General features: G+C 51.6%; 1 protein-coding gene across 1 annotated transcript in view; it reads left to right on the top strand.

Annotated features, from left to right (window-relative positions):
- The window catches only part of Myo18b (myosin XVIIIB), a 218,096-nt gene that overhangs the window by 87,732 nt on the left and 115,125 nt on the right, over positions 1–15,239 (top strand). The window contains exons 26-30 of the mRNA XM_052754991.1: positions 4,357–4,476; positions 5,226–5,334; positions 8,348–8,472; positions 11,328–11,482; positions 14,909–15,032. Of these exons, the coding sequence (XP_052610951.1) occupies positions 4,357–4,476; positions 5,226–5,334; positions 8,348–8,472; positions 11,328–11,482; positions 14,909–15,032 (633 nt within the window). The remainder of the gene's footprint in view (positions 1–4,356; positions 4,477–5,225; positions 5,335–8,347; positions 8,473–11,327; positions 11,483–14,908; positions 15,033–15,239) is intronic.

Here is a 15,239-nt window from a genome sequence, read left to right as displayed (position 1 = left end):
ACCTGAGTTGCCTGACACCGCAGTGGGGCCGTCCTGGCCCTGCAGACTCATTCTCTCTTTCAACAGATGGGTCAGAGGTCCACACAGGGTCTTTGGCCACAGCCCCACAAGGGCAGCAGAGGTCCACATCTTATCTGGCTTTCGATCTGCACCAGGTTAGCCTGTCTCTGGTGGGCAATGGCTCCCACTGTACAGACTTCAACACACTGTCATAATTGTTCCGTTGATGGGGAAGAGTGGGACGTGTCAATACACATATGCAGCATACATGCCAAAGCAGAGTGACCACACACTCAACGTGGCTGACACTGGTGGTGTCTTTGTGTTGGGGACATTTAAATCCTGTCTGTTGGCTGTGCTGAAACATGTAATTAAGAGCCAGGGAGACGGTTGCCACCAAGCATGCAGACCCGAGTTTGAGTCCCTGCACGCGTGTAAAAGCTGAATGTATATAGCACAGGATCTGTAATCCCAGCGCTCCCACTGGGTGATGGCAGGCGGAGACACGGGAATGCCGGAAGTTCTCAGGTCAGGTAGCCTGGTGTCCACAGCAAAAAACAACAAAGAGAAAAACAACAGAGACCTAGGGTTGTCCTCTGTTTCCACACATGTGCCTGCACACACACACACACACACACACACACACACACACACACACACACACACACACACCGCGCTTGCTGTCTGTCACTTGCCCTCTGCAGAACACTAGCTGCATCCCCCTGTGGCTGACCCTGTATCTGAGACCCCTCTTCTCTCCATTCACCTCCCCCGAGCTCTTCCCAGGTTTGAGAATCTTTGAAAGTTGGACCTGAAGGCATGGGCAACCTAAGATATATGGGTCCCCAGTAGTTACTTATCTCTAATTACCCTGTGTGTCCTTAGTCTAGGGCCCGACACACAGTAGGTGTGCACATAATGCCTGTAGGATCCACGGGTAATGACAGGCATAACCCCCAGCTGTGTTCTGCTTTTGGTTTCTGCCCTGGGCTGTTCACTGTGCTGGATGCTTTTTTCTCAGTACTGGGGATTGCTCTAGGACTCGCACGCGCTCAGTGAGCACCCCATCACAGAGCTGCAACCCCACACTCTTTTGCAGACAGTGTCTTCCTGTTTCACGCAGGTTGGTCTTAACCAGGTTGTTCTTTTGCCTCAGCCCCTGGGTCACCAGGGTAACCAGCCTGTGCCACCAGGCCCGGCCAGTTCCTTTCCCTTGGACTCTATAGAAACGAGTATAGCCATTCCTGTCCCCTCCTGTCCAGCTTGTCCTCGGGGGCCATTGTCCCTAAGTAGAAAGGGCATTTCTGCTGATTCCAGCACCCGGTGGATCCGGGGAGGGTTGTCAAAGCAATTTCCTGTCAACTGGCCTGTGACATCTGTAAAAATCTGCTATGTTTGCAAGCCAGCTCACCCATCCTTAAATTGGTTTTCGAAATTGTGAGTGTGGGGTTTTCTCCTCCCCTCCATAGACAGGGCTTCTACCCATGCTTCAAAGGAAGGAGCGGGGAGGGGAAGAGACGGGAGAGGAGAAGAGGGGAAGGAGAGGGGGAAAAGAGAGGAGAGGGATGAAAAGGAGGGGGGAGGGAAGGAGGAATGGGAAGGTTTGTGTGGACTTGGCCGTGTGAGAGCATCCCGTAGTCTCCTGTAGCTGAGAGAATTGACTATCCTTTGGGCTCCAGACTGTGGGTTCCATGAGACTCAAAATTAATGCATTATATTAATTTTGTGCTCCCCATGCTCAGGCCGATTAGCACAAATTAAATTTCACACTAATTGTCTGAGCGAGCCTTTGCTGGGCCCCTGCTTGGGATCAAGGCGGATTCCCAGGGTGGGAGGTGGTTAGGAGCGTGGCCCTGGATGTTCCCGGATTGTACCAATCACTGTCTCAGCCTCGTGGAGTGTTTGCAAGGCCACAGATAAATCTAACTTGCCCAAAGCAAAGGGAGGCCAGGGTTAGGGGGAGAGGGACACTGGGGCCACACTTATTCTGTCCTCTACTCCTGAGCTCAGCTTCCTGGCTGCGCCTTGGGTCCTTGAGTCCTTCCTGGGACTCTGGTGGCGAGGTTGCACTTTAACCAACCCTAAAGTGTGCAAGGCTTCTCGGGTGTATGATTTAAAGCCAGCAGATTGAGGAAGCACAGAAGGGCTCCTCTCAGAGGCCACCCACCCAGAGCCCCTGGAAGCCCTACTTCTGTAGCCATGACGCTAGTTCCAGCAGACAGATGTGAGTTCAAATCTCAGCTCTGCTGCTGGCTTGCTCTGTGATCTTGGAGTTCTTCCCCATCTCTCATGATCTGGCTGCTGTCTCTGCTTCTGTGATTTGGGCCACAGTAGGGCAAGGACAGGCTGGAGAGGGAGAGAAGGCAGCCCACAGACCACGCGGTGGCCTCGATTTCTGTAGCGCAACTGTTTTCCCGACAACACGGCTCTCACCTAAGAGGTCACTTGTTCTGGAGTTAAGTATGAGTGACCACGTCCTGGGAACGGACCTAGGCTACCCATGATTCCACGATCCAACGTGGTGACCATTCCATGAAGTATTATAGTAGCGGAACCATGAATCAACACTTCTCAAGTAGGTTGGGGAAAACATCGGTTGTAGCTTATGGAAAACAAGATCACAGGTCACAGATGCTGGAACATCCTTAGCCTGTGACCAGGAAGCCAGGGGTGTGCTAAGTTAATACAGCACAAAAGGTTCCATTCACAGATGGTCACAGAACGTCAGGTCAGACAAAGAACAAGGGATGGTTATCAGACGGGCTAAGGATAACCCAAGACAAATCAAGATGAGACTCTGGACTTGCACCACTCCAACTTCCCCAGCGGCTGATGTTGTAAGCGGCCTGTCAGACTGGCAGAGTTCTGTGGGAGGCAGGGCTCCTCCCAGAACTTTCGTTCATGATAATGTTTTGTTTTCTGATTCCAAAAGGATTAAAAATAAATCCACAATACAGGTGTGCGTCTCAGGGCAACTGGGGCCCCTGTGGAAAAAAAATGAAAGGGAGAGTCACCCAGAAATGGACATTTCTGGGGCTCCCATTGATGGCCCACACCCGCGCATGTATGGGCAGCACTAACCGGGCTTAGTGGGTTAGAAAATACAAAGTTGGGAGGGGGAGGTACTGAGAGATATGAGGCACATTGAGGGGGGAATGATGGATGGATGCAACCATATTTCATTACATATATGAGACAATGTGTCCATTTTACCCAGAGTCCAAGTGCCAAGGGCAGAAGACCCCACCTCTCTTGGCAGGTGTACCGCTCCCATGATCAAGGCTCTGCTTGGAAGATTGACCAAGGAAGCCAACATGTTCTTAGACTTGAAGGGTCAAGAGTACCTGCTTCCTTTTCACATTCTCTGACTCTCGACTTTATATATATAATGCTTGTAATTAAAAATACACAATGGAGCCCTAGGTTCCATCCTCAGCATGGCATGTACCTGGGCCATGCCTATAACCCCAGAAGGATGAGAAGTTCAAAGTCATCCTCAGCTACCCAGAGTTAAAGGATGGCCTGGGCTACATGAGACTATGTCATGTACACATGTGTGCACACACACAGGATACACTCACAGTATAATCACTGGGACAGTATCTGTACACACACACACACACACACACACACACACAATTCACAGTCCCATGCTTTCAAACAGCCGAGAAGAAAGCAGCATGGACTGAGAGACCAGATCTCCACTTTATTTCCTCTCCTATGGTGCTGGTGCCTGTGTCTGCCAGCTTAGGAGAAAGCAAGGCACCTTTATCAGCTCCTTCAGAAATACCCAGCTCACATGTCCTGTTAATTCCCTGTCCCCTTAACATGTAATTGCTAAGGACAGATTACAGGTCAGGTGCACCAGGAAGACAGGCCAGGAAGGCACAGGGCTGGTACACAGTCCACAGAGAGCCATTGAGTGCTCCACATGGAGCATCCAACTGTGTGTGTGTGTGTCTTACTGGGGGACATCGATGCTCAGTCCCACAGGGTGGCTCAGGTTCACTGATGGTTAAAAACCTCTGCTAAGCACCTGTCCTTAGTTGAGTACCTTCTGTGTGCCAGGCACTGTACTAAACTCTCCAGGACTTATCTCACTTATTCCCCACAACAGTTCTGTTAGTTCTCTCCCTTCCTTTCAAAGTGGAGAAACCTGAGAATCAGAGAGGCTGGGGCAGAGTGCTCCCACACCATGAACAGTTACAACCTGAAGTATGAGCTCTTAGCCTTTTGCTTATGGAGAAGGATCGCCTCTCCTCTTCCCAGGAGTGGTGTGTCCCGGGATGGTCCTGTGCTGTGTGCGGTGTGTAGAGGAAAGGAGAGTTAGCGGCCCTTGTGGTTTCTCTTCCTCAGATCACAGACTTGACCTCAGAGCTTGCTGATGAACGCTTCAAAGGTGACGTGGCCTGCCAGGCACTGGAGAGTGAGCGGGCAGAGCGCCTTCAGGCACTCCGAGAGGTCCAGGAGCTCAAGGTGAGAGCTCGTGGGGATCTAGTGGGGTGCCTAGAAGTAGGACATCCTGGTTACTAGTACTTCTCCAGGACCAGTTAGCCTGAGATACACAGGCTAACTGACTTCTGTGTCCTGGCTCCTAGGGACAGTTGGGTCTTCCTAAGGCAAGGCCTGAGAGGTGCTGTGGGTAGTGACCTTAGCAATAGAGGCATCATACATGTGACCTTGGAAGACACTTGGGTGGGAAAAATGCAGGGGACACCATTCTCGTCTCAGGAGTGAATGTGTAATAGATGACCAAACCCTGGCTTTGGATGGTCACACGTGAAATGGTCGGTCTTGGCCAGTTTAGTCCATTTTCATTACCACAACAAAAATATCTCTAAGTGGGTCTCTTTATAAAGCAAACTAGCTCATGGTTCTGGAGGCTGAAGGTCTTGGGCTAGCCCCACTAGCTCGGTCTTTGGTAAAAGCCAAAGGCAGCTGGCGTCATGGCCAGGAGGGGAAAGATCACTGTACCAAACAGAAAGCTCAAGGCGGGGAGGCTCCGGGCTCCCTCCTTTCATAATAGCCCTCTGTAAGAACTAATGTGAGGGTCTCACAAGAACCACTGTAATTCCTTCCAGGGCCCCAGTGATGTGAGGACCTCCATTAGGTCTGACCTTTCACAGTGCCATGCGGAGGACTAGTTTTCCAATGCATGAACATAGGGTCGGGAGTATAGACTTTATCATTTCCAAACCTCGGCCGTCACCAAGCCTTCCTTCCAGGCTAAGTACCAGCAAGTGCAGGAGGCATTGGGGGAAGTACAGAAGCAGCTGGAGGAGGCACAGCAGAAGAGCCAACTGGTCAACCTTGAAGAGAAGCACGCAGGAGGTGGTGAGCAGCCGGGGACCCTCGGGGTTGGACACTGGCAGGTGAAACACCTTTTCACTCAGTTTGTTTGTGCACTGAATATGCACTGAGCACTTATGTCCCACGGATACCACATCTGCTGAGGTCAATGGGCACAGCTTTGCCCTTGGGCAGCTTACAGTCTGATGTAACAGCTGTCTTGCCATCTGACCAAATTCACAGTGGAGACTGATCACTGAGAGAGGCGTTAGATGGGTGAAGGTCCATGTTCAAAGGCAGGGAAGAGCTGGAAAGGCAGCTCATTTGGTAAAGTGCTTCTATGCCAGCTTCAGGAATGACCCCTAATACCCCAAAAAAGCCAGGTGCAATGGTACAGGCTTGTAATCCTAACTTTGGGGAGGCAGAGCCAAGAGACTCTCTAGGGCTGGCTGGCCACCAACCTTGCCTGATTTATGAATCACAAGGATATTGAGAGACCCCTGTTTTACTAAAACAAGGTGGATGGTATCTGAGCTGAGACTTAAGGTTGACCTCTGGCTTCCATGTTCACATATACACACATGCACACTCCCCCCCCCACAGGCACACACACATACACTCAAGAAGAGTTGGTGTCTATGTGTTAGACAGTCTTCTATACCTTAAGTGCACATTTCTGTGAAGATGACCCTGGGTGGAGCCCAAGAAGCTGCACCACGTCATTTAAAGCCTTCACTGAGCCTCAGATGCCCTATCTTCAAGTGCAGGTGGTCCCAGATGATAACTGAGGAGCGCTGGACCATATAGAGTAGAGTGCTGCATAGACATCAGCTACCTTATCATCATGCGGGACAGCATCCCTACATGTTCTCACATCAACATAGTTTACACACGAGGAAGTTGACTGACTCTCAGAGTCACCACACAGTGAGAGGCAGGTGGCACCAGGCCTTCCTGGTATGCCCCGATTGTGACACTGCCCAGGAACTCTACTTTCACGGGAGTGAGGGATCTGTTGGTAGAGAGCCAACTGTGTGGGGTAGCACAGCCTCCCCAGAGGCAGCCCAGAACAGGCTCCATCCATCCAAGACACGTCTGGATGAGATTTCTCAGGTGTGTGTTTCTTCTGCAGTGATCAAGGGGCTGATGATGTGGGAGACACACTTAGCTCACAGGCGCATCAGTCACTACATGAAGCGGGTGCTCAGCTCTGGATGTGCAGTCTGGGAAGCCAGGCCACAGATAATCTGTTTTTCCTTATGAAAGTCACACACACTGTTTACATGAAACCTCTAAAATACAGGGAGGCTGAAATAGGCAATAAAACACTTTCACCCACCACTGCGGTGCTTTCTCGCCTGCCTCTGTGCATCATAAAAAAAGCATGGCTTTCTTTATGCCTGCCTAAATACTTAGAGTGAGTCTTTTATAATACACATCCAGCACTAGGCTGGACACTGGGGGCTACAGAAGAATTCCAGTTGTTTTTTTTTCCCTCAGAAAACTGGCCATAAATGTGGATACAGATGACAGAAAGCCAGGAAATAGGTGAATGGATAATTCAGAGCATTGTTGTACAAACTGATTAAATTATTCACTCATTCATCAACTTTCTCACTGGCCATCTACCCATCTCATCTACCCATCTACCCATCAATCCATTGTCTATGCATCCACTTATCCATCTACTCTATCATCCACCATTACACCTGCTCATCAACCATACATCCATTACTCTACCATCTTACCATCTACCCAGCCATCTATCTCTTCATCTACCATCTATCTGTCTGTTGTCTGTCTGTCTGTCTATCTATCTATCTATCTATCTATCTATCTACCTACCTATCTATCTGTCTACCTATTTATCTCTATCTATCAACACTCTTTTGCACTTACCATGTGCTCAACATCATAGTATGTCCTAGGATAGTCCTTCTGGATATGATTATGGATTCTCGTAAGTTTTCCCAGGAGAAAACTAGTTTGTAGCTCTCTCCGAACATGTTTCTCACTCTGCATTGAATTATACTAGAAGCCAAGTAGAAATGACTTGTTATTAATGCAATTATCTCCTGTACTGGTGAAAAGCAGTGCATGGAATGACAGTCCCATGGATGGATAGATGGATGAATAGATGGATGGATAGATGGATGAATAGATGGATGTGTGGACTGATGGATGGATGGGTAGATGGATGAATAGATGGATGTGTGGATTGATAGATGGATGGGTAGGTAAATGGATGAGCCAGTGGATGGATGTGTGATGGATGGATGGATGGATAAATGGATGGTGGATGGATGGACAGGTCAATGGGTAATGGGTGGATGTAGATGGATGGAAAGGTACATAGACCATAAAGAAGTGGACTGACTACTTCTTAAGGATGTTTCCCCAGCTCCATTAACTGAAAGGCCATTATTCTCTTGTTTGATTATCAGAAGATATGACATTGTAACCCCTAATTCAGCCAAACAGTTTCAATTCAACCAATGCATGATTTTTTGTTTAAACCAAATCAAGGGATTTAGTATACATAACATCTCTCAGGGCACCTTGTATCCAAGTTTATTGAATGATTACCCATTCATTTATCTAGTAACTCAACCCGAGATCAATGCTAACAGTCTGCCACCCAGCCTGTGGCCAGGAGCATGGCTCTCGTTGCCCCATGATTCTGCTGGGTCCATTGGTATCTGGAAAATGTCCCTTCCCTCTGTATGAAAAACTTCTAGATGATGTTGGGGGAAACACTAATGACTAGAGAGCTCCCTGCCTTACAGATTATGGGAGAAACATCTGGGCAGCCTATAGAGTGCAAGGGACTTGACCTTACAGCTGTGAAGTCAACACTCTAGACAGCTGGATGTGGTCAGGGCAGGCTGCCTGGAGGGAGCTTCGGCCTTTTCTTTGACTTGGACTTCAGTCCTTACCCTGAAACCAAGGCTGAGGCTCAGGGGCCAGGAGTATTGTGAAGTAGCAAGCACAGGGCTAAGGAGTGAGGGGAAGCCCACATCTGCCGCCTCACTCACCAGCCTTCGACCCTGTGACACAGCGGATGAGTGGCAGATGCGCCTGGACTGTGCTCAGATGGAGAATGACTTCCTGCGTAAGCGCCTTCAGCAGTGTGAGGAGAGACTGGACTCCGAGATGAAGGCCCGGACGGAGCTGGAGCAGAAGGTGAGAGAAGGTGGGGGGTCAGGACCCCTGAGGCCCTGGGAGCTGGTGCCTTCTCCCCTCCGTGGTGAGAGGCCACTGTGTTGTCCAGTCCTGTGCTCTACTACTGGAATAAATGCTGTCCCCGTGGGACACAGGGTGTGTGTTCTGAGGGAAGGGTGCCCACCGGCCTTGAAGCTAGATCCGTGCCAGAGGTCTGGCTCCAGCAGAAATCACTGGCATCTGGGCCTTAAGTTCTGTTCTGTAAACTCAACCACAGCACGTTCTTGGAACTGCTCCACTGTCTTAGTCACAGTTCGATGGCTGTGAAGAGACACCATGACCAAGGCAGCTCCTATAATAAAAAGCATTTATCCGAGGGCTTGTTTACAGTCTCAGAGGCTTCGTCCATTATCGTCATGGCAGGGAGCATGGTGCTGGAGAGGTAGCTGAGAGCCACATCATGATCCGCAGGAAGAGGGTGACTGGGCCTGGCCTGGGCTTTTGAACCCTCCCTGTCCACCCTAGTGACACACTTCCTTCAACAAGGCCACACGTCCTAATAGTGCCACTCCCTATGAGCCGTTTTCAACCAAACCCCCACAGAGGGATCCCTGTCAGAAATACGCTTGGAAGAGGCCTGGGTTAGATTTCTTGGGCAATTGTTTCCTCCCTCATCCATGGCTTCAGACTTCCCTACCACAGGCTGGGGGTCCCACTCCTCTTCTCCTTCTCTCCGGGTACCTCTCTTTGAGGATCCAAGCCCAAGGTCCATCACCGGGGTCTGTCTGTCTATTCACATATCGCTCCTTGCAGAGAGGTCGGGATCTGGTGACTGCTCTCACTTTTGGCAGGGCCACCATGATGCCGGTGTCTACCTTTACCACTCTGCCTTTGTGTCAACTGCATATCTAACCTCCTGGAATCCCCCCACCCTACCCCCTTTATTTCTTAGTGCTGGAAATTGAATACCACCTTGCCCTTTGTGCCAGGCAAGCACTCGGCTACGAAGCTGTATATCACTGGCTTCCTTTTCACTGTTTTCGAGACAGCCTCTTGCTGTGTTATCCAGGGTGGCCTTGAACTTGCGATCTTCCTTCCTCAGCCAGCTGGGATGACTGGCCTGCACCACCAGGCCAAACTTCCATTTCTTTCCTGATGGCATAGCTCATTGTTAGCAATGTCATAGCATCTTCTCTCCTCCTGTCTGGATGTTCACTGCGACCACCCCGCCTCTTGACTTGCTACTTGCTCTCTGGCTAGCACTCTACCCTTGGGGTGAAGGTAAATGGCACAGACTCCCACAGTGCACCTCACTGGCTAATTTCCATGGCATAAACACTCCCACGGTCGGTTTCAAATTACCACCCTGAGCCAGGTGTAGTAGCTCATACCTGCTACCCTCACACCTGAGGTAGAAACAGGAGGACTGGGCATTTGAGGCCAGCTTTGGCTTCTCAGCAAGTTCAAGACAAGACTGAGCCACATGAAGCTCTGTCTGAAAGGGTAAGATAATCCCTTCCAAATTGTTAGGAGGATGAATTTGGAAGATCTGAGCCTCAGAGCCCATCCCAGAGCTACACCCATTTCCTCCTCCTCCCCAAACGCCCAATTCTCCCTCAGCCCAGGGCCTTTGCATGTGGTGCAGCTTCAGTGGCTCAGAGGATGGAACTTTTCTTCTGTCTACATATCCTCATCCTACCTAAGACCTCAAACACCACTTCCTCCAAAGCCTCGGCTAACACAGCCTAAGGTGGGAATCCCTTGGCCGTGCTCCCTGAGTCTGAACTACACCCTTGCCGTGTAGAGGAATCTATTTCCTGGTCCCTCCCATTCTCTGTAAGAGCCACAGGGTGGAGGCTTCTATTGGCTGGTCCTGCTACTATATTTTCAAAGTGAGAGGAAAATAAACTGTGATATCTTATGGAGGGGGCTGAGGGACGATCACTGTGGAAGAGAGGTAGGGTGAGCCCCCTCCCCACCCTGCCATGGTGTTGCTGGTGGAGGTTTTAACCATCACTTCCAAGATGGACACAGCAGTGTGACACTTAAGTGACACACCCTGGGTGTCCACACACAGAGCGACAAAGAAAGGTTCAGCCTGGGTCTGTAACAACAAATTTCAAAGTCGGGTCGCCTTCCCCAAGGAAGGGGGGATATTCACACGACATTAAAAAGTCATAAACCTGCGACCTTCTCCGAGCAGCGGAACGTAAGAAAACATCCCATTTGCCTTCAAATACGGAATTTAGAATTACAGGCCTCATTAACTCAGAGTTTTGCTTATTTAAAGCAAGCCTTTTAATGAGGCCACTTCTTCAAAGCATGTGTGCCGAGTCCCACTCCTCCCCAGATCTAAACTAGGACACCGTGGGGGGGAGCCGCGTTCTCGGAAGATGCAGGAGGCTCCGCTGCTCCTGTTTGTTCAAGGCCCCAAGTAAGCTGTGAGCTTCAGCCCGCACCAGGGACCCTGCGGTGCCCAGTGCCCGCTCCCGTGGGGGCCCCCTGGAGGGTGCCTGCTCTGCTCGGATTGGCTGGGAGTGCCCTCTTGGTGACTCTGTAGCTAATCCTCAGACGTCTCTCAGGATGACAGATCCATCAGTCACCCGCTGGTCAAAGTGTCCAGTCCGGGCAGGGCAGGGCAAAATGAATTCCAGGTGAGGGCAGGAGGTTGGCTGAGGCAAAGCAAGAGAGATCACCAAGGGTCTGAAGGACTCACCCCATGTGTCCTCCCAGCAAAGTGGAGTTCGGGGAAGCAGCTTCCTGGAGCTGGCAGGACCTCCTCCGAGGTCCTCTCTCTCCCAGCATCCATTTCCTTACATGACACTGACCTTGGAAACGGAGGTGCCCGTGAGCCTCTGACTCCCTTCTTTCCACAGCTCGGGGAGCTGCAGAGTGCTTATGAAGAGGCCAAGAAGACGGCCCACCAACTGAAGAGGAAGTGCCACCACCTCACCTGGGACCTGGATGACACACGGGTGCTGCTGGAGAACCAGCAGAGCAGGAATCATGAGCTGGAGAAGAGGCAGAAGAAGTGAGTCATGTCCCACCAGGGAGGGCTGCATGGTGAGGGGGGACACTGAGGTCTCTGGGTGCTCTTCCAAAGCCACCCCCACTTCTGTCCGGCATCCCTGAGCACAGAGTGCAGACCCTCATTCCCACCCCCACGTGGAATTCCTGTCAGGTTCTCAAGACTCCAGCCAGGAACTGTCACCCTGCCTGCCTTGTTCCCGATGGCTCTGTGACCTTAGGGAAATTACTTACCCTCTCTGGGCTCCAGCATCTCCTTTCATCAAGGGGTTTGTTGTGGAGAGTGAGTGTGTGAGCTAGCGTGATGGGCGAGAGTCCGTGCCTCTCAGGAGACCATACCAATTCATGTCTGTTTCTCTTTCTAGCTGTGGGTGTTTGAGCTGGGCGTTCAATGCCTCTGGGCCCCAGATGCCCACCTGTAGATTGGTGTGAGGTCTCTCGCTTGTGCAGAGAACTCCATGACATGCTCTTTCCTGTGCAGATGCTGGCACGGTTAGGCAATAGAGGAGCCAGGGCTGGTACCAAGACCTACACCCTCCAGCAGCTGTGGCTCTCCATCCTTGAGCTTGACCATGTCTGGTCTGGGACTCTCTCCTGGTGAGGGTAAAGGGGTTCAGGAGGGCCTGCCCCCACAGTAGTGAGTCCCTAGGCTGCGGAGTGGGGGGAATGCTGCCTCTGTGAGGACAGGCATGACGAAATGTTGACATGTGTCCCAGACGGGCCGGCCTTGGCTTTGCTGAGCAGCGTGGTTTCCACGAGGCTGCAGGCAGGGTCACATACCGTGGTACTGTGGATTCTGAATTCTCTGCTTGCTCTCCCTCTCCTCCTCCTCATCTTCCCCCCTCCCCTCCCCCACCCTCCCCTTGGAAATTTCTCAGTAGACCAGGCTGGCCTCGAACTCAGAGACCCACCTCTGGAGACTAAAGTGTGAGCCACCACACCCAGCTCCACGCTTGCCTCCTGCTTGCATTTATCTGGAGCTCCCTGGGGTGGCATCTTCATCCCAAAATGACCTTCTGCACATCATCAACACACTCCCCAAAGGAAGGCTGGCCTCTCCTCACTGATCCTTTGTTCTCTTCTCTTTTCCACGCCCACCTGGGCACACGGGCGAGTCTACACCCACCTGGGCATGCGAGCGAGCCCTCACTCTAGCACAGGGAAAACGGCCCCACTTCCTATCAACCACTTGCTACCTGACCTTGTCCAACGACAAGCACCTCTCTGAGCCACGGAATTACTGGTTCTTCGAGGCCTCCGAGACAGCCACAGGCCACTGGAGAACGGCCCTGAAAGGCTGCAGCTATAAGCTGAGCGCCAAACACACCGACACCTCCCGGGTTTCTCCTAGTTGCCAGCTTCTTGGTCCTCTTCCGGGATTTCTGCTCCTCCCGAGGATGTCGTCTCTCTGACAGAGAGGCACTGGCTTGGGGCACTTGGCTTATGGATTCCCTCACCTCAGGGACTCGTATGATGTGCCCTGGAAAGGGCCTCATCCCTCATCTTGGCCTTTCTGTTTCTCTCTGAACTAGCCTGCCTGTGGGGTCCACTATCAGCTCTGTCTTAGAAGTGGGTTTTGATGCTTCAGTGCTGTGGACACAGATGGGGCATGCAGGTAGATGAGCAGTTTATAAGGAGCCCACAGGGTGGCTGAAGTCTCAGTTCAGTGAACATTTTGACTGAACACCTCTAGTGACAGAATGTTCCAGAAGCCAGAGGCATTCCGGTGTGTCTCTCCAGGGTTGTCTCAGCCTCAGGCCCAGCTGCCTCCATCATTCACAGCTCCATCCCCATCTTGGCTCCTGCATTCAAGTGGTCCAGAATGGTTCCATCTGGTGCTGGAGCCTTGTTGCCATGGATACCCCATGCACGGGTCATAAAGCTTCATTCCACGAGCTGATGGAGCTCTGGGAGTGAGCCGTGTGTCAGGCTACTGACCCTGCAACTGCTAGAGATTGGGGTCTGAGCAGGCCCATGCTGTGTGGAGTGAAGTGTGTGTGTGTGTGTGTGTGTGTGTGTGTGTGTGTGTGTGTGTGTGTGTGTGTGTGTGTTCTAGAAGTTGGGGGTCTATCGGAGCCTTTCTTTGGTATCAGGTGTCTGGTTAAGACAAGAACTCCTCCGGAACACTGGTCACTCTCTGCCCTCTGCTGTCTTGCCTCACCTGCCCCAGGGCATGGACAGGTAGATTGGCTATGAGGCTGGGGAAGCTGGGCTCAAGCTCACTTCTGCCACTGTGGGATTTGGGACTCAACCACTACACCTCTTCAAACTTCTGTCCCTTCTTCACTTGGCTGCTCCTCATCCTTCTGTAGCTCCCCATGACCCACTTGCCATGTTGTCTTAAAGACTGCAGAGAGCCCAGCCCAAGGCCCAGGACATTGGAACCACCTGATCTCCCCTAGATTCAGGGGCAGCAGACAGAGCCTCCGAAATGATGTCACCGAAAGCCAATCAGAAAGCTTCTTGGCTGTTCCAGCAGGAGGGCTTTCTAAAGAGAATTCTGATTGGCTTTCTTGGGAGCCTGGGGCTATGAATGACATCTGGTGTGAGGATCTTATACCGGGAGTCCTTCTTGTCACTAAACGGCCACAATCCAGGATTGTTGGAGCAGCGGGGGCTTCCTGTGTGTGGTTCAGTCACCCCTCACTGTGGCCTGGCAAAGCTCTCTGGAGGGGTGCTCACCGCTGCTGACGAGGTGGAAAGCCGGGACCAATGAGCCAGTGTGAAGGGCCAGGAAGGCAGCCCCATGGTGGTCACCTTTGCGGAGGGGCAGGAGGCCCTTCCTTCCTCTGGTGACCTACAGACCACCTCCTGTTTGCTGCTGCTAGGGCACACCTAAGGGACAGGTGGCTTGTGAGGGCCTGGTATCATCTGCAGCCGGTGCTGGCCCCTGTGTCATGGAACAGAAAATAGAGCCATGGGTGTCGACACGCTGGTCAGGGACATTTACATGCAAACCTGGCCTGGAGAGGGAAGGGGGTGTCCAACAGGGTGGGTTAGCTTCTCTCTCTCTCTCTCTCTCTCTCTCTCTCTCTCTCTCTCTCTTCTCCTCTCTCTCTCCTATCTCTCTCTCCCTCTCTCCCTACCTCTCCACTCTGTTTCTCCTCCTTTGTCTCTCTCTCACCCTCTTCTTTTCTAATATCCATCTTCTTTATTATAAACATGTATTATTTAATTTTAAATATACTTTAATTTTTTGTTTCTATGTTTTTATCAGTATTTGGATGGAAATCCTCTAGAAACCTGAAACTCCCTCCATGATGTTCCAGGTCCCCACCCCACCCCAACAACAACCTCACACGAGAAAACCCCATTCATTCCCCCCTTCTCATCTCACGCTTCTCAGCACACTCATAACTCTGTTCACACCTGACCCTGCCTCAGTTTCCCCTACCACAGTTCCCTGATGTATCCATTCTGCCTTGAGCAGGTTTGACTTGCAATTGGCCCAGGCACTGGGGGAGTTGATGTTCGAGAAGACCCTCAGGGAGAAAGTGAACCAGGAGAACAGCGGCGTGCGCTGGGAGCTGGGCCAGCTACAGCAGCAGCTGGAGGTAAACAGGGGGGACCCACAGCTGTCCGGACTCTCTAGAATCCCCAGCATGCACCTGCTGCAGCGGACAGTGGAAGAAAGCCCTGAGTGGGTGCCATGGTCCACCAGACAGCTGGCACCACTGTTCCCAGCATGTCCTTATGATGCCCACAAAGTCATGATGTCAGGCAGATAATCCTCCACAGCACTGTGCTCCAGCCATAGGCTC

This window comes from Peromyscus californicus, unplaced genomic scaffold (assembly GCF_007827085.1).
Source record: "Peromyscus californicus insignis strain IS unplaced genomic scaffold, ASM782708v3 Scaffold_2__1_contigs__length_46816999, whole genome shotgun sequence".
Lineage (NCBI taxonomy): Eukaryota > Metazoa > Chordata > Mammalia > Rodentia > Cricetidae > Peromyscus > Peromyscus californicus.
The sequence above is the reverse complement of the archived record's forward strand: the minus strand, read 5'-3'. Positions and strand labels throughout refer to the sequence as shown.